Here is a 24,390-nt window from a genome sequence, read left to right as displayed (position 1 = left end):
AGACATGCTGTACTCCTGTCCACTTTCATGATACTGCACGTTCCAAAAGATTTGTCAGGTGCCAGGTGCACGAAGACTGGAATATACATCAGTGCTGTGGATTCCAATGTGAAAAGTATTCTCTGCTTCCTGAGTACGCTCTCCTTTGGACAGATAGCTTACTCTCCCTAAAGCAGTGACCTCAAAATGAAAGCTCATCGTGAATTCTCCCACCTCCGCACCCTTTATACTTTAGAGTCATTTCAGTGCTTTAAAGATTCACTTAATTGGATTTGCGTCAAGGAACGTCATTTCTCTTAAGAGCTGAACTGTGTGCTTGGCATTTTAAAATTATGCAGCTTAGTTACTTCTATAAATAACTATCTTATTCAGAAAAGCTAATGTCTGCCTTGCTCCTGTGAATGCCTTCAGTAATTAAACCTTAGCCTCTGCCCTGATTGGTTTTCTGCTACTTTTTGCTGCTTTGGATGCTAATTGTGTGCAGCATTAGGAAGGGAGGGTCTCTAGTTCTCTAATAAGCCTTTATTTGTTTTTGTTAGACTTGTCTTTCTTCCCATTTGATTAAAGTGTGTTTATTTTATTTTTCCATAATAAATAATATAATGTAATAAATCTCTGGCTAGCTAGGATTTCAAGTAATTTGACTTGAGCTTATGTGCTTAAAGCTAAGCATATGCTTAAGTGCTTCACTGAATCAGGGCCTAAAAGATAGTTGTTCAATTTCATAGTCTAAATAATACTTTCAGAAGTGCCTAAGTCACTTTTGAAAATGGGACTGTACTGCAGTTGCTTTTGAATTCCAAGAACACAGTTCATCTCATTGGGACTGAGGAATGCCAAAGTCAATGTTGAAAATGGGACTGGTGCCTCATGTGGCTTTTAGGAGCTTTGAAAATCATATCCACTCCCTTTGTAGTACTGTAATAGTAGGGTTATTATCCAGCTGTCATGGGAAGGGGGAAGCCAGTTCTGATGCTGTTTTCCTGTGCTGATATTCCGTATCTTCCTATCCTATCTGCAAGCTCATATCTTTCAGCAGGAGAGGGAGCTTGCAGGCGATTGATGTCTAGTTAATGCAGCCTTGGCTTCTTACAGGAATGTTCACATGACATTACTCATTATTTTAAAGCATGTTTTACAGATTATCAATGGCAACATTGTGAATGCCTAATTGATTTGTCTCACAACTCCTATTTTTAAAACTTGTGTTTTTGCCCCTCGGAGAGAGAATTGCAGTTTACTCGATGTAACTAGGTTATGTTGGATTTTTGGCAGTACGTGGATGGATGTTATCTGTTGCGGCGTTTTGTAATCTTCTGTTAAGAAGGATGTGCAGGTATTTCCTCTGTTTCAGGAGCCAGCAGAGTTGATACTCGTCCATTTTGGCAGAGGGTAGAATCGTGAAAGCACTAACATTTTTATCCAGCTTATCTTAGAACCAGATAATGATCCCAATTGATCTGTAATATTCATTATGTACTGTGCAGGTTCAGCCATTAGTAAATGCCTATTAACTGGACAAGGTGGGGACAGATTTTCAAAAGAGCCCAGGGTCAGATGTTTAGGAGATCAGTACCCATAAAAGAGGCCAGATTTGTTTCAAAAGAATTCAGCTTCCATTCAGGCAACTACTTAAGGGCCAGGGTAAAATCTTGGGCCACTGGAGTCGGTAGGAATTTTGCTCTGGACTTCAGTGAAACCTGAATTTCACCCCAGGTTTTTACAACTGCTTGGCACCCAACGCCAGATTACTTAGTCCTGGCTTGAGTGCAGGGGATTGGACTAGATGACCTCTCGAGGTCCTTTCCAGTTCTATGATTCTAAGAGCCCCATGCCCGATGTACTGAGCTTATTTGAAAATCGAGCCTTGATCATGGGCGCTCAGCCCCCTGAAATATTTGGCCCTAATGTTTTAGGCTGTTCACCTCTAATCCGCTCCATTTTTAAAGGACTCACCTGATATGGTTTATGCTGCTTCTCTAGGTGTGTGATATGATAGCCCTGTGTCTGCAGCTCAAAAGTGCATGGATGTTTTTTGTTGCCATATCGCACTGCAAACTCAGAATATTTTAGTTGCTGTCAACAAACATCCCTCAGCCTTCTTCCAGGCTGCTGCTTCCCCGGTTTCTTTTCCCCATTGAATATCCCTGTCTGGGGTTATTTTCCCAGAGATGCATTACCTTGCTGTTTGTTTTCAGACTGAATCTCATCTTATTCTTCATTATCTATGTCCCTATCCTGCCCAGGTCCCTTTGCGTTTATCTGTCCTCCCTGCTGTTCAAAACTCCTCCAAATTCAGCATCTTCTGTAGTTTGTAATTCATATGTCATTTAATTTTGTTCTAGATCGTTAACAAAAATGTTAAAACAACACCACTTTGTCTATTGGTTGTGGAATATTCCCATAAATAGCATCTGCCCACGTGCACAACATAACTCAGAGCCTGGCAAGTCACCGGCTTCTGGTTTGCATATGAGGAAAGACCCTGGAGATTAAACTCTCTCTCATCCTCTCCCACTTCCCTTTCCTTGTGAACCACTGTTCTCTTTGCCCATCACACAGTGTCACTACCATTGGTGCAAGAATGTTCCCTCGGCTTCTGCCGTGTGTAACCGGTGGCTTACATCTCTCCATCTCAGACACTTCCCAATCTTCAGATCTCCTCGCTTGGTATGCCTCTTAAGGAGGACCTCTCCCTCTGCTACCATATAAAGGCATTTTGTATACAATACGCTCTATAAAGTAAGGCTGTGATCCGAGGGTTGCTACCTTTCTAATTGCTGGTAACGGGACCCTCCAAGACCCCTACTCCTGTCCCACCTCTTTCCCTCCGAAAGCCCCGCCTCTGCCCTGCCTCTTCCCCAGGGTGTCACCCCTGTTGCTTGCACCACCTTCCACTGTTGCTCACTGGATCCTCTCTAAGAGCCTGCCTGTAGGTAGGAGGCTGCCCCAGCTCAGCAGGGGCTCGCGTGGGTTCATGATCTGGTGCTTCCTCCCACCCCATGATAACCGGACTTTTGGTTCAGAAGCCATCTAGGGCAACCCTATGTGATCCTGCAGTTGGTTCAAAATTCTGCGATTTTTAATTGTACTTTTGCACTGACTCCGTGTGGGTATAAAGCTCCATCCACAAGGATGAAATCGCAGGACTGTAGCCCAGAGCCCCACTGCAGTAATCTAGCACCAATTTCTTCCATTAGCATCAAGCCTGTGTACTATAGTAGCTTTTAAAACTGCTGTAGAAAGACAAAGGGCTAAATCCACAAAGAGAATGTCGGCTCAGCATTGCAGTGGCTGATCAGTTTAGGTGCTAGTGGAATCCACAGCTCCAGCTTGAGACACTCAGGTTCCTGTACAATGCATTGGGTGAATTAGGTGCCTAAATCAGAAGCCAGCATGCTGAGCAGGGATCTGCCTAAACTAGCCAGTAGGAAATGCTTAGGCCCTGCCCCTCAAAGGGCTTAGTCACCGACCTTGGGCTAGAGAGCGAGGTTAGATTTACTCCGTAGCCCAGTGGTTCACGTACTTGCACTTAGGGGAAACCCAGCTTCCAGTCCCTGCTCCAAGGAATGTTTAAGTAGCTTATATAAAGTGGAACAGCTTCAATGGGAGAACTAGAGAGAGACTCGCCCTATAGCCCAGTGGTTAGTGCACTTATCTCGGAGGTGGTAGACCTGGGTTTGGGTACCTGCTTAGGCAGAATGCTGCTTGAGTTTCCCACATCTCAGGTGCTGTAACCACTGGGGTGCAAGGGGTGGTACCACGGTTGTCTTTTGTGTGGGTTAGGCGTGCTTGTAGCATGCCTACCGGATAGGGCCCTGCGGGTGAATTAGGTGGGGGGTGCCTAGTTTGAGAATCCTACCGGGGTTTAGATGTGAGTGAGGTGCGGAGCGGCTGAGGACACAGGCAGCTCTGCACATGCCCACTAGCAGGTACCTCGGGGACTTTACTGGGGGAAATTCAGGAGCCTAGAGAATTTGGTGTTTGGTGGCAACTTGGCAGGGGTTTTGAGGATCTAAATTTTGTAATGTAGTTTTAGGTACCTAATTACCAGTTTAGATACCTATGTGTGGACCTAGGCCGACATCCCTGTCGAAGTGGAAAGAGCTGTCATGATTCCTCAGAAAAAGAGAGGAAATAAAATCAATAGAAGGCCAGAGGATTCCAATTGAAACTGCAATCCTAGTAGCTTACATTCACAGTTGTTTTTCCCCTCTGAAAATCTAGACTGAAAGTAAACCAAACAAAGGCAGCACTAGATCACAGCGTTTAAACGCTCCAGATCAAAGAGCTGCTTGCACAGAGCCTGCAGTCTCTCCTCTCAGCATAAAGGTGCTCATTCTAATTGACTGAAATACGCTACCATGCCTTTGAAATGCAATCACAGGCAGACAGCCCCTGAACTGCTTCACCACAATGAAAGCACAACAAACCAGCTACTGTTCCCCTGGCTAATCTGGGCTCAAAGTGGCCTGTACGTATTCAGCAATAAGTGGAGACAACTGGTACGTGCCATGATTGTGAGGAAGACTGACTCACTGATAGATGATGATGACAGATAATGGAGCAAATAATTAAGAAATCAATTTGCAAACACCTAGAAGATAAGGTGATAAGTAACAGTCAGCATGGATGTGTCAAACCAACCTTGTAGCTTTCTTTGACAGGGTAACAAGTCTTGTGGATAGTGGGGGAAGCGGTAGATGTGGTATACCTTGAGTTTAGGAAGGCTTTTGATACTGCCTCACATGATCTTCTCATAAACAAACTAGGGAAATAAAACCTAGATGGAGCCACAATAAGGCAGGTGCATAACTGGTTGGAAAATCATTCCCAGAGAGTAGTTATCAGTGGTTCACAATCATGGTGAAAGGGCATAACGAGTGGGGTCCCGCAGGGATCAGTTCTGGGTCTGGTTCTGTTCAATATCTTCATCCATAATTTAGATAATGGCATAGAGAGTGCACTTAAAGTTTGTAGATGATATCAATCTGGGAGGGGTTGCAAGTGCGTTAGAGGATAGGATTAAAATTCAAAATGATCTGGACAAATTGGAGAAATGGTCTGAAGTAAATAGGATGAAATTCAATAAGGACAAATGCAAAGTACTCCACTTAGGAAGGAACAATCAGTTGCACACATACAAAATGGGAAATGACTGCCTAGGGAGGAGTACTGTGGAAAGGGATCTGGGGATCATAGTGGATCACCAGCTAAATCTGAGTCAACAGTGTAACACTGTTGCAAAAAAAGCAAACATCATTCTGGGATGTATTAGCAGGAGGATTGTAAGCAAGACCTGAGAAGTAATTCTTCCGCTCTACTCTGCGCTGATTAGGCCTCAACTGGAGTATTGTGTCCAGTTCTGGGTGCCACATTTCAGGAAAGATGTGGACAAATTGGAGAAAGTCCAGAGAAGAGCAACAAAAATGATTAAAGGTCTAGAAAACATGACCTATGAGGGAAGATTGGAAAAAAATCGGTTTGTTTAGTCTGGAGAAGAGAAGACTGAGAGGGGACATAACCGTTTTCAAGTACATAAAGGTTATTACAAGGAGGAGGGACAAAAGTTGTTCTTCTTAACCTCTGAGGATAGGACAAGAAGCAATGAGCTTAAATTTGCAACAAAGGCAGTTTAGGTTGGACATTAGGAAAAACTTCCTGTCAGGGTGGTTAAGCGCTGGAATAAATTGCCTAGGGAGGCTGTGGAATGTCCATCATGGAGGATTTTTAAGAACAGGTTGGACAAACACCTGTCAGGGATGGCCTAGATCAGAGGTGGGCAAATGACGGCCTGTGGGCCATATCTGGCCCGCGGGACTGTCCTGCCTGGCCCCTGAGCTCCTGGCCCAGGAGGCTAGTCCTCAGCCCCTCCCCCACTGTTCCCCCTCCCATGCAGCAACGCCACCATGCAGGAAGCAGGGCTGCGAGCTCCTGCCACTCTGAGCAGCATGGTAATGGGGTGGTGGTGGCGGTGCATAGCAGTGGAGGGGTTGGGTAGGGGGTTCCAGGGGGCAGTCGAGGCAGGGGGCAGTTAGGGGCGGGGGGTCCCAGTAGGCAGTCAAGGGACAGGGAGCAGGGGACGGTTGGATGGGGCGGAGGTTCTGGGGCGGTCAGGGGTTGGGGAATGACGGGGGTTGGATAGAGCGTGGGAGTCTGGGGGGCCTGTCAGGGGGCAGAGGTGTGGATAGGAGTCAGGGCAGTCAGGGGATAGGGAGCAGGAGGGTTTGGATAGCGGGTGGGATTCGGGGGGGGGCGGTTTGGGAAAGGGGGTCCCAGGAGGGGGCCATCAGGGAACAAGGAGCAGGGGGGGTTGGATGGGTTGGGGGTTCTGAGGGGGACAGTTGGGGGTGGGAAGTGGGAGGGGGCGAATAGGGGGCAGGGGCCAGGCTGTTTGGGGAGCACAGCCTTCCCTACCCGGCCCTCCATACAGTTTCGCACCCCGATGTGGCCCTCGGGCCAAAAAGTTTGCCTATCCCTGGTCTAGATAATACTTAGTCCTGCCACGAGTGCAGGGGACTGGACAAGATGACCTCTCGAGGTCCCTTCCAGTTCTAGGATTCTATGAGCATGGAAGGCTCATCGTGCCTGCAGCCACAGCAACTGCTGAGAGAGCCCCGGGTAGCCAACCCCAGGATGGGTCATATGGGGGTGTATCACAACCCCTCTCCCAAGCCTCCCTGGCAAGGACCCATGCGGTAATTCCAGCACTCCGGGATCAGTGAGGGGTCAGGAAAATGGGGAGAGGGAGGAAAAGGAAGAGTCTAGTAAGAGTGAGCCATGGCCTTACAGCAAGGCCTACAATAGCAGCACTGCTGTATTGCCCTGCTGCTGAGTGCTGGAGAGCTAACTAGGCCCTGCACTTTGTGGTAGGATGCATCGCCAGTGAGTGCTCTCGCAGCACTGGTAGCTAAGTCGATTGGTCTGCAACCTTTCCTTGCACACACAAATGGAGCAGCACAAACACCCTGCGACTGCCTGACAGGAATGAAGAGCAGGTGCTGAAGAGCCTCATGTGCGTGCTATGGCGCACAAGCTCTGTGGCTGGTGACGTACAGCTGGGGTATGGAGCGCCAGAGCTGGGCTAATGCTATAAAGCTTTGCAGAGGGCAATGTGGACAGGTACCAGATTCCGTAAAGGGTGGTCCGGAGGCCATAACTTTGTTAAAATAGTTGAAGAAGAGCCCCCCTTAAAGACAATGTTCTGCTAGCAGCAAACTGGCGTTGGGGTGAAGCAAGAGCAGCCTGGAATTGTCACCTGCCCCCTCCACTGTAAATATATTAATCCTGTTTTTGACCCGAGCAGTTAGGCAGAAATTTGGGGTCTTGTGAGTTGTTCCAGGCAGAAAAAGGAATTGGTGATTGACTTGGGTATTTCTTTGGCACAATCCTGTTTGGTTAGAACATATGAAGTCCTGGTTTCCTGAACAGAGCAGCAGGAATCAAACAGGAAATTGTATCTTTGCTCAGCAGACCAAGCCTCTGTCAGTCAGCTCTCAGCCTCAAAAGCTCTTTCTATAGGATTTTCCTCCGGGCCATGCTCCCAGGATTTTGTCCTTTGCTTTCAGCTGCTTTTCTCTCAGCCTCTGTGGTTGTGGTCTTGGTCTCCTCTCTGATGCAGTCATACACCTCGACTCAAAACAATACCCCGTGAAGCCCCTTCACGCATACAGCTCAAATTCCTGAGCAGCCTCACATATGCCTTTGTTTTGGATGGTGCATGTGTTTTGGTTGGAGGCTGCCATTATTTTAGTTACCTGGTTCCATAAAGGAGTTTAGTGGTGTCTTACAATTATCTTAAATGAAGGGTGATGGTTACATCGCCAATGGGGTTTAATCCAACACACAACAGTACAAATATCCAAGGTCAAATGAGCCATCTTAATCCCGTTAGCCTAGATCAGGCCTGTATAATCCCAGAGTTTGCATAGGCCTGCAGATGTAACCCAAATACCCGCTGGAGTCTGTCCCATCTAGTGGCACCAAGACCACTTAGAGAGAGAGATAAGTCTGTAGAGCAAATTTATTAAACAGCCAGTTGGCTTTTAGCTCATGCAGTACAGGCTCATGCACTAAGCTCCGGAGGCTCTAGGTTCGATCCCGCCCTCCAACAACTGATCAGTGTTACACAGACCCAAGCAAACTGCTGCTCTGGAGAACCACCCAACATGGCAAAAAGCACTCAGGTGTTCACACAGAAACAGCCCCTAGGCAAGGGCTGTTTCCCCCCCATATGCAGTGAGAATGGGAAACTGAGCCCCTACTGCAAGTAACTTTTAAACCCTTCCACCCAGGAAGTTAATCTAATCTTTTGTGAAGGCATTCTATCAAAAATAGCTATCCTGTGACACAGAGTAAAACAGTCCCTCTCCCCACCCAACGTGCATTATAAACCTGTGGAACTCACTTCCACAAGATGTCATTGGATCCGAAGAGCTCAGCAGTTTTTTTTTTTTTTAGGCTTGGATGTGTATATGACTAATAATGAGAGCATTTATAGTTCCATGGAACAGATATAGACTCTTATGCTTCAGTGCACAAGCCAACTACTAACTGAGCCTGGGGTTAGGAAGAGGTCTCCCTTGGGATGGCTTGCTGGGCACACATATGGAGGAAGAAGAACAATCTGCTGCAGTTGGACACAGGGCACAATTTTCAGGCTGGGGTGAATGTTAGGCTGCGTTCACAGCCACAGTAACACACTTTCCCTCCATGCCAGAGCCTGAGGCATGGCACCATGCCAAAGACTGAGTGAACCAGATGCAGCCTGCAGCTTTGAATTCATGATCAAAGCGAGCACTCCTCTGAGCTAACGCCAGCTCTCGGGAAATGGCTTGGGGAATCGTTCTCCTCTTCCCCTGGCCTTAATAACATTACACTGATAGCTGCCTGGCTCTGCATTTCATTTCACTGCACTAAAGGGAAACTGTCTCATCCCCCTCATCCCCCAACACGGGTATTCCCCTTCCCTCCCCTGTTCTTCAGCCTGCCTACATGGGCCATTGCCTCCTGCACAGAACAAAACAACTTTGCTCACTGATTAAGGCATAGGAATGTTTCCTACTCTCTCCTCTGATTTCTTTTCAGACATCTTTTCCCTGCGTCTCTTCTCCCCTCCACCCACATCCTTTTAAATCCTCTGTATGTAGATTTGAATCTTGGCACGAGACAACCTATTGTCAGATGGCTTCAAAGCTCCTGCTTTCGCTGCTGTGCTACTGATTAGGCCAGGTCTGAAACGTCAAGGCCTTGGCTTCCCAGCACTCTCACACCTTGACTTTTGCTCTTCATCCTGCTCCGTTGTTAGCTTCCCCTCAGCATCAGTCCTGTGACTAGTGAGAAGATCCTGAGAGCCCTTTTAGACTCCTTGTCCACCTTCATACAACATGGGGCATTGCCTGTTCCTCCTGCCTTGAAAAACCTTCTCCATTAGTTCTCCCCAGCGTGGCTCAAATCTAAAGGCCCTTATTTAATTTACTTTTTCAGGCAAACTCCAACTCCTTGAGTAAGCCAGCAGGGTTTGGCCTATATACATAGCACCCACCACTATCATATCTGAGGACCTCACTATCTTTAATGTGTTTAATGTGAACATGTATCACAACACCCCTGAGAGGCAGGGCAGTGCTGTTATCCCCATTTACAAATAGGGCACTGAGGCACAGAGAGACTAAAGGCCAGATTCACAAAGGTATTTAGGTGCCTAAAGATGCAGGTGGGCCCCTAGTGGGATTTTTCAAAAGTACCTAGGTGCCTCACTCCCATTGACTTTCATTAGGAGATAAGCACCTAAGCTTGCTTTAGATCAGTGATACTCTGATCTAATTTCAGGAGCCAAATTAGCAATCAACATTACCCAAAAGAGCCACAGCAGTGTGAATTCATTGTTTGTTTAACTGGAGTACTATATATTCATATTCAAACACCTTACCCAATAATAAGAGGTGCTGAGGAAGTTGGTGGAAGTGGCATGTCTTCAATTCTTCTGAAAACTTGACACCAGTTGTTTTTGCACTGGGCATGGAAAACCAGTGGCTGTTTGTTAGTTAAAAATGTCCCCCTTGTAATGGTATAATTCAGGTCTGGTATAACTCTGCACCCCCCCAAGAGGGATGAAATCATGGGTGGGATGAAGTCTCCGGCAGAGCAGTAGTTACCCTGAGCCAAGTAGCGTAAACTCTCCCCTGTACATCAGCCCAACACTTCTGAAGTGAGAAATGACCCTGGCAATACCAAAGTGAGCTCGAACACAGAAGTGAAGCCCAACCGAAGCTCAGTGAAACACAGGGAACAAAATGCCGAGGCAGGTTCATCCCCCAGGGCTGGATCCCTTTGCTGTTTGGTGCCATGACTTGGATGTTGTCCTCGAATAGTGGTAATTGTAACAAATTTGCCTGTCACCTCTTTAAAACAAACTCTTACCACAGCAGATATTCTACATGGACTGTGCATGAGAGGAGAGCCAGGAGGACACAGTGGGATATGTAGCGCTCACTGATGTTCATTCATCTGAAGCACTGCCCGTCTCACGTAGTTACAGAGAAACGCAGGTTTTCCAGAAGGGGAGTCTTGGATCTTTGTTTCTTTATTCCCCAGCCCCATTCTCTGCAGTAACGGTGATCTCTGCAAATCTGTATGTTAATTCCGCAGTCATCATTTTCGTTGATCAGGATGAGGATGCCATCTGCATAGCACTAGTAGAAAGGGTTGGGATATGTAAGGGTTAAGGAAAGACCTGGGAAACTGCTGGTGTGCTATCATGGCAATAGGGAGTGAGGCACAGACAAGTACGATTTTTTTCCTTGATAGTAAAGTGCCATTTCCCCCCCCTGTTTTTTGTTTGTTAAGGATTGATAAGTGTTGCAGCTGCATAAGGAATATGGTTGTCTAAAAAGAATACCCTTTGTGTAAAAAAGTGTTGTTTTTTACCCTTCCTTTTTTTCCCAGATACATAAACGAGCTTGGGGTCATGGCCCCCTTTTTTTCCCCCCTGTGAACTGCTAATTAAGGGAACTTGTGGCTACAATTACTGCAAAGAAATGTATCTTCAAGGTAAAAATGTCTGTAAAATATGCTTAATGCTGTAAACAGGGGCAGGAATAATTATATTCAGCATATAGCTATTAATATTCATTGTATGGGTGTTGATATTACTAAATAAGGGGTTTAGGGGTGTTGTAGTAAATGTAGGTATTTACATACTAACTTAAATAAAAAAGGGTGTGCTGTAACTAATTCTGTGCTTACTCAACAATTGTGTCTAGGGGAACATGTACCACAATAAAGAAGCCCGTTTATTCAATCTGCCTCTGGGTCCTCCTGCTCGTCCTCTAACAGAAAGCAGGCTGGATGTAAGGCAGATTTAAAACACTGATTTTCATATGAAGCATCGAGAGGGCAGCTTCTGTTGATTTGCAGAAAGGGAAAGTTTCGTCACCACCCACACACATGGAGTAAGTGGTATCGTTGATGCCTTGGAGTGCTTCACGAACTCACGTTGACCATATCTTCATCTTGGGAAGGGCTTTATATTCATTGCTTTCTTTCCTTCTCCAGCTGGCGAGAAGGGCTATGTGCTGCCGAGTGCACGTGAGAGAAGGAGAGGGGTCTGGGAAGGCTGCTAGATAGAGGAAATGTCTTGTTGGAGATAGATGAATGAAGTGGTTTGGGGTGACGGGCCATAGGTTCAGCGTGGAAAGGAAGCACAGTAGTGCCACACAAATGGGGTTGGTGGTGGGGTCCTTTGGAGGTGAAAGGCAGCTTCACAGCACCAGCTCCTCCTCATCCTCTACATAGCCACCTCTGTCCCTGCCATCTCCTTGCCAGGCAGGATGAAGAATGATGGAAGAGCCACACGGGCCTGGATTTTCAAGTGCTCAGCACACAACGTGCCAAGCCACTTATCTAGGTGTCTAAACGGGAGCAGAGTGCTTTTCGAACCTCTGGCCCTGATTGGGGATGCTGAGCTGTGTGGAAGAATATAGCTCCTAGTGCATATGTTCCTCTCATATGGCAGGATAATTTACAGCGCAATACGCATCATCAGTGACTGCTGATCTGAGCCACAGGGATGTCACTCCACTCCCCCAGCCCAGCTTTCTCCGCATTTACCATGAGTGGGATGTGCATGTGTTACCTACACACCTCTTGGGTGTGGTGTTCTGTCCCACCTAGTGGCAGAGAGAGAGAGAGAGATTATGAATCTGCTCTATAGCCTTAGCTAACAGCCAGCTGGCTTTTAGTTCATGCAGTAGAGGCTCATGCATTAAGCTCTGTAGGTCCCAGGTTTGATCCCGCCGATGGCCAGGGTCTGTCGGTGTTACACATGCATGGTCAGTAGGGAGGCTACCTAGCAGCAGACTGGCCTTGGCAGCAGGGCTGGAGTAGTAGTGGCCCAAGATTCATTGGCTTGTCCTCCGCAAACCTCAGGGATCATCAGCCTCCGCTTGTTTCACAGGCGATGCTCCCAGCTTATTCAGTGCCACTCCTGGCCCTGCCTCCCAGTTAGCACTCTGTGCTTTGCCTGGGAGTTGTGCATCTTTATAAAATAAATCCTCCCTTCTGTACGTGGGTTTATTTCCACAGGCAGGAGAGAGGATGGCCCAAGGCGTGTTTATGACAGCTTAAGACTGCCTGTGCCACATCTTTCTTTGCGGTGGCGGGGGCAGCCTGCACCGATCCCCTACTGTGTTTTACTGCTCCACGCACTGCAGTGCAGTCCAGCTGTGGGAGAGGCAGCTGTGCTCTCGTGTGTTTTATGCACCATCCACAAAATGGTCGCCCGTGCTCTGATTCCAGAATCTCCAATACTGGGGGTGACCCGCGATAACGTGTGAAGCAGAGAGAGAGCGCACCACTGGATTTTCTCAAACTAGGTTAAACTCAAAATGCCAGTTTAAGAGCGAGGGGCCTACTGGCCTGGGATGTGGGGGATTCTCCAGCACGTGGCCAGTCTTTCTCCGAGCTCTGTGCTGGCTCCGCCAGGAGGTCAGGGTGGGACCACGTGGGGAGGCTTCTCGAGCTGTGCTAGGCAGGAGGTCAGACTCCATCCCGCTGGTCCTTTCTGGCCTGATGGCTCGAGCTGCAGAGGTGTGGAGGAGCAAAGAGGGAATGCCAGTTTAACCTAGTATCACCAAATCTAGCTGCGCTAGCTCACTCTCTGTACTTTGCACATTCTTGTGGGATATATATATTTTTTACATATTACAATATATATATATATATATATATAATATTTTGCTTTGCTTTGTAAATCAGCACAAGACATTTCGGAAGTTAGCTCAGTAAAATAAACATGAAAGGCCACCTTGCAACTATGATCATTGGCCAGCATTTTGAGCTAAACCATGTGCCAGGCACTAACAGATCCATTAAAATAAAATGGTTACAGCGTTAATGTTTTGGTGATCTTTTGATTCCAGGTGTTTTCGGGAGTGGCCAGCTCTTTTCCTTACTCAAGCATATGACCTTACTGTTGGCTACTACTTATGTGATCTTGTCAATTACAAATCCAGAAGGGAGCTTCTGGAGTATAGGGGAATTGCTAGTAGGAGAGGTTTGCTCTAAATTTAATCCTTTTATATGTCAGGACAGTCTCGCTCTGAAAACGAGCCAGGAATATAAATGGCCACTATCTCCTCATATAATTACTATGGCAACTCTGATTATTTTAGGTAGTTCATTTAAAATCAAATAGTTGGTGAACTAATTGAAATTGAGTTGGTATTTTATTCTGCGGAGGAAAGGTGGGGATTAGAGTCTTCTCACTGTAGATCTGCGATGATTTATTAGCTATTTATAAATCAGGAGATGGCTGTGGTGAAGTAACATTTGCAAGGACCTGATTTCCCACAAGGGTCACGTCTACTCTCACCATGAAATACATCTGATTGAAAAGATTTGCTTTTGCTCTGGTCCTGGAGCTGTTGGGGACTTTTTGCTGGGCTATTTCAGCTCTCAGGGTTATGTATGGAATATGTATGCTGGTGTAGCTGCCCCACTGTAAGTCCCACAGAGTAGATGCGCTGTATGGGTGTAAGACTAGATTTGCTCCATCATATCTGCTACACCTATATCGCTACCTGTATCCCCAATACAGACAGTTCCTTGGTCTTGCCCTTCAGTTCTCGTCAGCTGTTCTAATCGCTGTGGATGGGAGGTTGGGGGTTGCACACTGGAGAGCTCCTTGTGGAGCTTGAAAAGGGAGAAAGAAAGGCTGCTTTTCCGTGGGCTACTTTTTGTAGGGACAAATCCCGGTCCCAGTCAAGCCAATAGGAAATCTCCAATTGGTTCAGCTGGCTCAGGACTGGACTCTGTCACAGCCTGTTCCTGGAAGGTGCTGAGCAACTTGGAGAGGTGCTGTCAGCCTTCAACCACCATAGATGTCCCTGGGAGGTATGGTCTCCGAGCACCTGTCAGGATCATGCCCTTAATGCACACTTTTTTTCTTTAATCTGTCTGTCATTTAAGTTGTCAAAATGAAGTCCTGACCATCTGTGGCCATTAAAGATCCCGTGGCACGTCTTAAAAGAGCCTGGGGTCCTGGCTAAATCCCTGCCTGTGAAACTACCTAAAAATGACCCTCAGAGTTTCAGTTGGATACTACATTGGCCACTTCCTATCCTTCCCTGCTGTGCAGCCTTGCTAGTCACTGCTGCAGAGATACCACGTTCTGCCCCAGAGGTGATTGCACTCCAGTGGTGGGTAAAGTAATTCCTGAAAAATGTTAGGGATAAATCCTTCTCTCATTTATACCCACTGGATCTTACTGAAGTTACTTGGGTGTAAATTGGGAATGGAGCGAGGCTGATAGCTTTTAAAGTGTTTTGGTGACCATCTGAATGGAAGCCACTGTATAAAGGGATGGACAGTGCCCAAGAACATTGATGGCACTTCCCACATTAAAACAACAAACAAGCACTATGTTCTCATTCTTTCAGCTTTAAAATTCTTGTCCTTGGTGGCATTTCAGCATAACACACATTCTTCAGGGTCCCTGCTGCTGTTTACCCCTGTGTTAAATAAAGTCTTAGGGCCAGATTTCCAGCTGGTGCAAACAGTTTGATTTAAATGGAGCTACTTCAATATATGCCAGTTGAGAATCTGGCCCAGTATAGTCTCTCTCTCTCCCTCCCCCTGCCCCCCCCCCGTACCCATCACAGAAAGGGAAATAAATAGTGAATTGACAAGGAAAATCAATGCTCCATTACTGTAATGAACTTATTCCCTCTGAACCCAGTTATCTTTCATTCTACTTTTGTACAACTGAGCACCATTAAGATGCTGCCCTTGGATACAGAAATGATCTGATCCTCTGCAATCATTGGAGCCCTTCTTGTGTTAGATGGAGGTCCCAGCAGCTGCTGCTTTCAGCAATACCTCTGTCCCCATTAATGACATGCTAGAGATGGGCCCAAACAAAAACACCAAGTCCACTGCTCTTGAAATGTGGAGGGCCTTGGCTTTTATTTCAGAATTTGGCTCTAGATCCAAATGTCATGACTAGCCTCTCTTGTAGAAAGGGCTGAACCAAACACCCATGACCAATATCTTTTTCACAATGATACAAGGGCCACAGGATCCTGTGCAACATATTGTTATTTATTGTATAAACTGGATATGCCGTATGTCCTGTTCGTCACACATTTGTTCCCATAATTGCATTTTGGGGCAATTTCGAAGGCCACCTTTTAGAGACACTTGTGCCAGGCTCTCCTTTTTTTGGATAATAAGCTGTCAAGTTGATATGTCATAAATAACGGAATGAATTTTTCTAATTTGATAGGCATCCCAGTCCTCTCATTTAAAAAAACCTTGTGCAAAAAATTAGAACAAGGCTGGAGAGCCAGCTTCAAAGAACCTAGAGTGAGAATTAAAGAGTCTGGACTCTTCATCACGTCATCATCTTTCCTGACCTGATACTTTGCAGCTATTCTCATTACAATGATGTGTGGGAAGGATGATAGGAGTTTCAATTAACGTTTGTATCCCCCTCTCAGGAATCAAAAGACAGGCTGAATTCAGCAATATACTTAAGCATGTGTCTGATTTTAACAAAAGAACGGCCATACTGGGTCAGACCAAAGGTCCATCTAGCCCAGTATCCTGTCTTCTGACAGTGGCCAATGCCAGGTGCCCCAGAGGGAATGAACAGAACAGGTAAGGTAATCATCAAGTGATCCATCCCCTGTCGCCCATTCCCAGCTTCTGGCAAGCAGAGACTAGGGACACCATTCTTGCCCATCCTGGCTAATAGCCATTGACGGACCTATCCTCCATGAACTTATCTAGTTCTTTTTTGAACCCTGTCATAGTCTTGGTCTTCACAACATCCTCTGGCAAGGAGTTCCATAGGCTGACTGTGTGTTGTGTGGAAAAAATACTTCCTCTTGTTTGTTTTAAACCTGCTGCCTATTAATTTCATTGGGTGACCCCTAGTTTAAGTGTTGAAGCCAACAGAACTGCTAATGCCTTAAAGATAGGCACATGCTTAAGAACCTTGCAGAATCAGGGCCTTCAAGGAGCCCTGAGCCACCACAGCAGCAGCCACCCTATCTCAGAGGTCCAAATCAGTGCTGCAAACAGCGCCCACCAAACCTTGGTAAGAGGCCACTGGACAAGTGTTGGTCCTCAATGGATCATACGGAGCGAGCACAGGCTAGATGAGGAGAAGCATGCATCCAGGATTGCCCTGTAGTCTAGAAGACAATTGAGGTATTATCGACTGCTGCTGCCCAGAGAGAGCTTTACATGTCACGGACCTGATCCAAAGCCCGTCTATGGGGAGTTTTTCAGTTGACTTCGGGTTAGGCCCCATTAGAGGATGTTTGAAAGCCAGCTAGGGTGCCATTGTCTCAATATCATAGTCCAGTCCTCAACGCTCCCCACATTTTATCCTCCAATGTTCAACATCCCCTCCTCCCCAAAACTCTGCTTGCTTTCTCTTATGTTGGTTTGGAACATGGAAAATGGAACTAATTTAGGGCCAAATTCAGTATGATCATGACTCACAATGGGCAAATAAATTGGGCTGAATCCATTGTTGGTGTGATACCACTGAAGTCTGTTTGGTCCTTTGACTTCAGTGGGGCTGCCTGGGTGAAAATCAGCACAAGAATCTGCAAACATTTTGGCAAATTAAGTTTTTATTGCATTTTCCTCTCATGACTCAGGCCCATTCATGCCAACTGGCAAAGGGTTCAGAGTTCTTAACAAGCAGCTCCTATCTCAGACCTGACAAACTCACTCCACCTAATACACCACTTTCATGATAGTTATCCATCAAGGGTAGCATGTTTGGTCTCTACTGAAAGCCTGTGACTCATTAATACTCATAATCTTTGTGAAATGTGTGTAATATTTAAGGACTAATGTAACAATATTGACAGTCATGTCCTTAGAGTCTTGGAGTGAAAGTGAGTCACTAGGGAATCATGTCTTGGTAATGGCCCAGTCAAGCAGGAGGGAATTGTTAACCCTCCTTGGCTAGCCGATTATGTAATGTGTTGCTCACTCGTCCCCCCATTCCAACAACCCAAAAAGTCAATGGAAAGCCATTAAAGGTAAGCTATAAACATCAAAACCACTTGGATGTGAAAAGGAATGATTCAACAGTGAGGGAGTGGCATGTCTGTGAATAAAGACAAAAAACAGATGCAGTATGTCCTAGATGGGGGAAAGACACTGGACATCACAAAGAGACACTTTGAAGGGACCGGGATGCATCTATGGTCAACCTGCAGGGCAAAGATTGGGCTGGTACAGCCTGAGTGACTGACAGGCTGGTTGTGTTAGGGAGTTAACACCCACCTGGCAAAGGCAAGACAATCTTGCACTGGAGGCAGATGGCAACAAGATGACTTACAGCCCCAGAGTCCTGAGTAGTGTCACAACTTTTGATGTTACAGTTTCACCCACTGTGATTATAGAGTTGTGACAAAGCGGGACTGTTCTTAATGTTTCCTCTGAATAGTGTGGGGGTGCCTCAGTTTTCCCTATGCAGTTCTTAAGTATCTAGGTGGTGGGATAAGGGTGTATTATCATTGCAGAGCCCTAGAGGGCAGGTGTGTGCAGGGGTCTGGACACAGAGAATGGCCAACACCCTGTTTCCTGGCAACTGGTGGCCTGCCCTTCCCTGCTGCAAGGTGAGAGCTAAAGGGATGGAGAACAAAGGAATCTAGTGACCCCCTGGCCTGGGAAAGGGACAAAGCCCAGAGGAGGAGAGGCTGGAGAGAGTTTCAGTTGGGGGCTGGCTGGGGACATGGAGTGAAGTGCAGACTTGGTTGTCTGGCTCACTGCCCCCCACAAAATGGACCCAGCTGAGGGGTCCTGTTCTCTGTACCTACAAGCTCTGTTTTAGACCATGTTCCTGTCATCTAATAAACCTCCTGTTGTACTGGCTGGCTGAGAGTCACGTCTGACTACGAAGTTGGGGTGCAGGACCCTCTGGCTTCCCCAGGACACCGCCTGGGCGGACTCACTGTGGGAAGCGCATGGAGGGGCAGAGGATGCTGAATGCTCCGAGGTCAGACCCAGGAAGGTGGAAGTTGTGTGAGCTATGTGTCCTGAAGACAGTCTGCTCACAGAAAGGAGACTTCCCCAGAGTCCTGACTGGCTTCATAGGGAGCAGTTCCAGAGCATCACCCGGGGACTCCGTGACAAGAGTTAATAGATACTTTTGCAATCTTTTTCAGGTTGTGTCATAACCTTTGCAGTTTGGAACTGTAGATGTTTTGCAGTTAATCAATTTCACCAATATTTCAGGTCATTTCCTTGCAACCACACTGCAGGGGTTGCTGCTTGATATGATATAAACACAAATAGACAGGAAACCTCAGCCATGTGTGTTTACTCCAGGTGAGAAGAAATGCATGACATACTGACATCTAATATTCTCTGTTAAAAGGGCAAATTAAAATTAAAATTCTTAATAATACAAAACATCTCGTGCAGATGGAATCTGTTTTCTTTTTGTTTGCATAAAATTATTCAGAGACTGAAATAGGCATATATAGTCACCATACATGTATGTATTCCCAGCACGGTGAGGTCCTTGCTAAACAACACAGACAGTGCTGGACCTGGAGCTGTGTGGAAGCTTGTTTGAGTTTACACTTTTGAAATTGTTTTGTGAAATAAGTGCCTCCTGTTTAAGAGAGCAGAAATGCCATAGATTGTGACAGTAGGGTAGTTTTGAATTTTGAAGGTTTAAGTGGATTTTGCTTTTGAACACTGGTCCAATTTGTATGGATTGTATATAATTGCCTTTTCCCCAGCTTCCTCCCAGAAGATGAGCAGCACAGCTGTATTATTATTCTTACAGCCTTTTCTCTTTTGTTGTAAAACAAAACAACAAAATCTATGCAGTATTTATTACAAATGGATTCAGATATACTGGGGATAATAACAAGATGATCAAAGCGTATGGCATCAGGAGACAAATGAGTGAATGACTCAAACTGACACAAGAAAAAGAGTACTTGTGGCACCTTAGAGACTAACCAATTTATTTGAGCATAAGCTTTCGTGAGCTTTGCATCTGATGAAGTGAGCTGTAGCTCACGAAAGCTTATGCTCAAATAAATTGGTTAGTCTCTAAGGTGCCACAAGTACTCCTTTTCTTTTTGCGAATACAGACTAACACGGCTGCTACTCTGAAACCTGACACAAGAAAGGGCCCTTTCCTGGTTCGGAAGTCTGAAATAGTCACTGCACACAATTATTAAAAAGTGACTTCAGTTGGGTACAACTGTGCTTTTGTAAATTAAATTAACTTTTTGAAATTAGGAATTTCAGATGAAAATTTTTTGTATGTTTCTTGTCACCTGGAAAACAAATCTGCTGCTGTGGTCCATTAGTGTATATATTGTACACAGCAGCAGCTTTCTCGTCACAAATACATGAAACATTTGTTAAATTAAAAAAATAAATAAAAAGGAAGAAAAGATGATGAACGAGGGCTCTTCTATAACTCATAGAGCCTGAGCTGCTTTTGGCTCAATCCTGCTAGGTGCTGAGCATGTAAGTATTTTTGTAAACACTGACAACTGTACTTATGTGCCTAACTTTAAGCCTGACCCCTCAGGGAGAAAGGAAGAGTACGGTGGTGATTTAAGGCAGTATGTTAATGGTTAAGTGTGCAAGCTGGTCTCTTGGTTCCAGGACTGGCAGGGCAGGGATGTATTTTTATTCAGCACTTGCCTTATTCCTACTTTTATCGTTGTTTGTATGGTAGTATCATCTAGACACCATAATAAAGATCAGGGCCCCATTGTGCTAGGTGGATAGTCTCTGCCCAAAGAGTTTATAATTGAAATAGCCAAAGGATGGGTGGGGAAATGCCATATGCTCCTTCCATAATGGAAATTATAAGAAAACAGAGTTTGACTGGGCCCAGAGGCAAATAAAAAATCCCCTAACCCAGAAAAAAAGGAAAAACACTGAAGTTAATTTTTGTTTCAGATGCTTAAAAAAAAAATCAAACTTTAAAACTGACCCTTTTGTTGCTGCCTGGGCCAGAAGTGGAAAATGCATACAGAAGAGTTTTGAAGGGGGAGAAAAAAATGCCTGCAAGCTAAGAGTCCTTGAATGTCCAGCTTCAGCAGAGAGTGGATTTTTATTGCCAAGTTATAAAGCCTTGAGTATAGTGGGTTTTGTAATGGGAACTGTGACAGAACCTTTATCTACAGAGGTATGAATGGCACCTGTTCAATTAGCTGACAAATTAGACTCGACAAAAGACGTGGAAAGGGTGCAGAGGATGGTGCCCGTCAAAAAAGTGGCTGCCTCCCTTCCGATGTAACATCACGAAGGGAAGTTAATGGCTCCTCTGGTGCAGTACAGAATGCACCAGACTAATCCACTTTTCTTAGATGCCATTTATATTACAGTAGCATCTAGAGGTCCCAACCAACGTCGTCAGCTGCTTGTGCTAGGCAGTGTGGACGGTCCCTGCCCAGAAGAGCTTAGATTATATGTGGACAAAGGGTGGGAGAAGAGACACAGGTGACATGACTTGCTCCAGGTCACACAGCAGGTACCTGGCAGAGCTGGGAGGAAAACCCAGTTGTCCTGACTCCCAGTCCAGTGCCCTCTCCACTAGGAGACACTATCTCCCTGTAGGGTTGACTAGACAGCAGAAGGAATTTTTTTAACAAAGGAAAAGAATAAAAACAGACCCTTGATATGCACTATTTATATATATTTCTGTCTTTCAGCATATTTGTGTTTCCTAATGACGGCTCTGGGGGTGACAGCTGGTGCACATCGTTTATGGAGTCATAGGTCCTACAAAGCCAAGCTGCCTTTGAGGATGTTCCTGGCTGCAGCCAACTCCATGGCTTTTCAGGTAGGGATGAGGTTGTCAGATATGATCTTCGGTCTTTGTGCAGTGTTCTCTGCAGGCCAGCACAAGAGTCTCTTCTGTGAAGAGAGGCCAACTATTAAAAATTCCAAGTAAACCCAAACGTCCACCAGTTTCTGTACTGTGCGAAAGCAGCGCTGCAGTGATCACCTCTTTATTTGTACGCACCATCCAGTGCAAGGGAAAACCTGATCAGAGCAATGGTCCATGTAGTCCAGTACCCTGTCTCTGAAAGTGCTCCGTACCAATGCTTCTGAGGACAATTACATGCTACCGTGCCCATATAATAAAGTTTCTTCCTAAAACCAGGCAACTAAAGATTGGATTATGATATCATTTAGGCGCATTTTTTATCTTGGTTAATCAAACAACATGTCATGGTTTTCTACAGCAGATTTACAAAGGAGGTATCACTAGCCCCATATTACAGATGGGGAAACTGAGGCCCAGGGATAAGAAGTGATCTGCTCAAGGTCACACAGCAGGCAAGTCACGGATCTCCTGAATCCTAGTCCAGGGCATTATCTATTCGGCAACACAGCATCACTTACATGTATTTCTTTAGTGTAACTGTAAATAATCTTATTACTAATATAAATAATCTGTCAGCTTCAATAACATCTTGTGGCATTGAGTCCCACAGGTTAAGTTACACTTTATGAAGTATTTCCTTTTATCAGTTTTCAGCCTGTTTCCTTTCATTTGGATTGGCCACCTTCTACTTCTTGCATTATGAGAGAGGGTGAATCACAGCACCCTAGGGACCTCTATACCATTCATTATTTTGTATACCTCTGTTATGGTGCCTCTTATTCATCCTGTTCTCTAAACTAGATAGCGCTAATCTCCTTAATCTCTCCTCCCATTACAAAGAGCACAGCAGAGCTGTTGTTTAAAGCAGTTTAGGAGATGTTTGATTTGATCATATTGCCCTCGCTCTCTGTATGAGCACTGGCTGTTTTCTGCCACTCCACTGATGCAAAGCAGCCCTGCAAAGTGTCATGACATTGCTGCTTGGTGTGTTGAACAACAGTTCAACTTGTAAGCTGAATCAATGAACAGTCAACAAAGAATCAATGGAGCAGCTGGCCACTATTCAGAGGAAATCTTCCCCACTTAATTGCTGTAGACCTGCGTCCACCTCGGATCCAGATGATCAGGACAGTCATGGTTTCAGTGGTTCTTTTGAATTCTGCTTCCTGTGTTCCTGCAGATTTCACACTTGGATACATTGGCCTCAGTTATCAGCGATGGCTGAAGAGTGTACAGTGTAAATCCAGATAAGTGGGGTGCCTAAAAATGGCTTTGTGCTGCCTTTGCACCCCTACTTAGTTACAGTGGTACCATCCAGGTCACCCAGTGGAAGTTATACCAGCCTGAGGGCTGTTCTAATTCACTTCAGCTGTGGGGGGCCTGTGGCAGGGTCGCCCTCCACAACACCCATATGTGGCTTGCCACTGCACTACTCACCTTGTCTCAGCCACACACACGCTGGCAATGGTCTCCCTCAGCACCACTGGTGAGGTGCTGGTAACAAATTTAGACCCTAGCCCCATGTGCAACGTAAACACAAGGGTCTACTTCTCCTCCTGGCTCAGCTCTCCGCTCTTTCCCATTCTCCTACAGAGCAGTGACTCAGGGCTTCTCCCCACTCTGGGAATTTCCCTTCTTCCAGAGCCCGGCACAGGAGCCAGCCTCCCTCATGCAGCCCTCCTTAGTCTTTCCCCAGGCATGCTTGGGAGTCCCTTCTCCAGGGCCTACCAGAGGAACCAGCCCTCCATTCTACAACCCCCCTCCATCCAGCTGAGCTCTCACAACCCTTTGCAGGCATTGCATGGGACTTATAACTGGGCAGGGCCAGATGATCCCTAACCAATCAGGATCCAATGTCTGGGGTGGAGGGGTAGCTGATCAGGCACAGGCCAGGCTGAGCCCTACTCCCCTTAATAGCCAGTCACAGGACTACTATCATGGTAGCCATGACTGCTGACCATTGCCCTATGTTGGCTTCAGGGACAGCAGATCGCATTGGAGGAGCTACAGCATCCCGCCATGTCTAATATTTCAGTATAAGCACGTCTCCACGGGCACTGTGGATTATACTTCACGCTGCGTACTATCGTGGCATGATGTCTTTTGCACAAACCCTATCAGATGCAGCAATTTCATCTCGATAGTCCCAGTAGATTTTTATGCTTGGAGGTACCTGAGCGGGTTCTCTTGACCATCCATTCTAGGACAGGGGTGGCCAACCTGAGCCTGAGAAGGAGCCAGAATTTACCAATGTACATTGACAAAGAGCCGCAGTAATACGTCAGCAGGCGCCCATCAGCTGCCCCCTCCCCCAGCCCCCAATGCCTCCCTCCCACCAGCAGCCCTGCCGATCAGCGCCTCCCTCTCCCTCCCTGCACCTCCCGATCAGCTGTTTCGTGGCATGCAGGAGGCTCTGGGGGAGAGGAGCGAGGGCACGGCAGGCTGAGGGGAGGGGATGGAAAGGGGTGGAGTGGGGGCAGGGCCTGGGGCAGAGCAGGGGGTTGAGCAGTGAGCACCCCCCCGGCACATTGGAAAGTTGGCGCCTGTAGCTCCAGCCCCGGAGTCGGTGCCTAGACAAGGAGCCGCATATTAACTTCTGAAGAGCCGCATGTGGCTCCGGAGCCCCAGGTTGGCCACCCCTGAGCTAGAGTTACTTTCTCAAGCTCTCGTAAGGTTGAGTCACTTTTTTTGTTTCAAAAATGGGGCAGTAGCTGAGTCATATTTACTTCACACACCTGTTCCTTGGCTCCTTTCGTTCACTATGTCAAACCCTGCTGAGTGATATCCACTCTTCCTGAGATGTGCCATTGTGACTCTACCGCATGGGTTTATTTTGTGCCCACTGTATGAAATGAGCTACGTTTTTGATCTTAGCATCAGATGGTCACTAATCATTTTGCTCTGATTACCTTGCACTCAGCTGCAGTATCTGTCTGGAATTTCACTTGAGCTCATATTATTTCCTCTGTCACAAACCAACCTGTTAGAAAACCTCA

At 46.3% G+C, this 24,390-nt stretch overlaps 1 protein-coding gene across 1 annotated transcript in view; it reads left to right on the top strand.

The window, feature by feature from the left end:
* SCD5 (stearoyl-CoA desaturase 5) overlaps positions 1-24,390 on the top strand; it is an 80,250-nt gene that overhangs the window by 27,297 nt on the left and 28,563 nt on the right. Inside the window, exon 2 of the mRNA XM_073340509.1 lies at positions 21,216-21,346. Coding sequence (XP_073196610.1) covers positions 21,216-21,346 — 131 coding nt within the window. The remainder of the gene's footprint in view (positions 1-21,215; positions 21,347-24,390) is intronic.

Source organism: Lepidochelys kempii, chromosome 4, assembly GCF_965140265.1.
Source record: "Lepidochelys kempii isolate rLepKem1 chromosome 4, rLepKem1.hap2, whole genome shotgun sequence".
NCBI lineage: Eukaryota > Metazoa > Chordata > Testudines > Cheloniidae > Lepidochelys > Lepidochelys kempii.
Note: the sequence above shows the minus strand (reverse complement) of the source record. Positions and strands in the feature narration are given on the sequence as shown.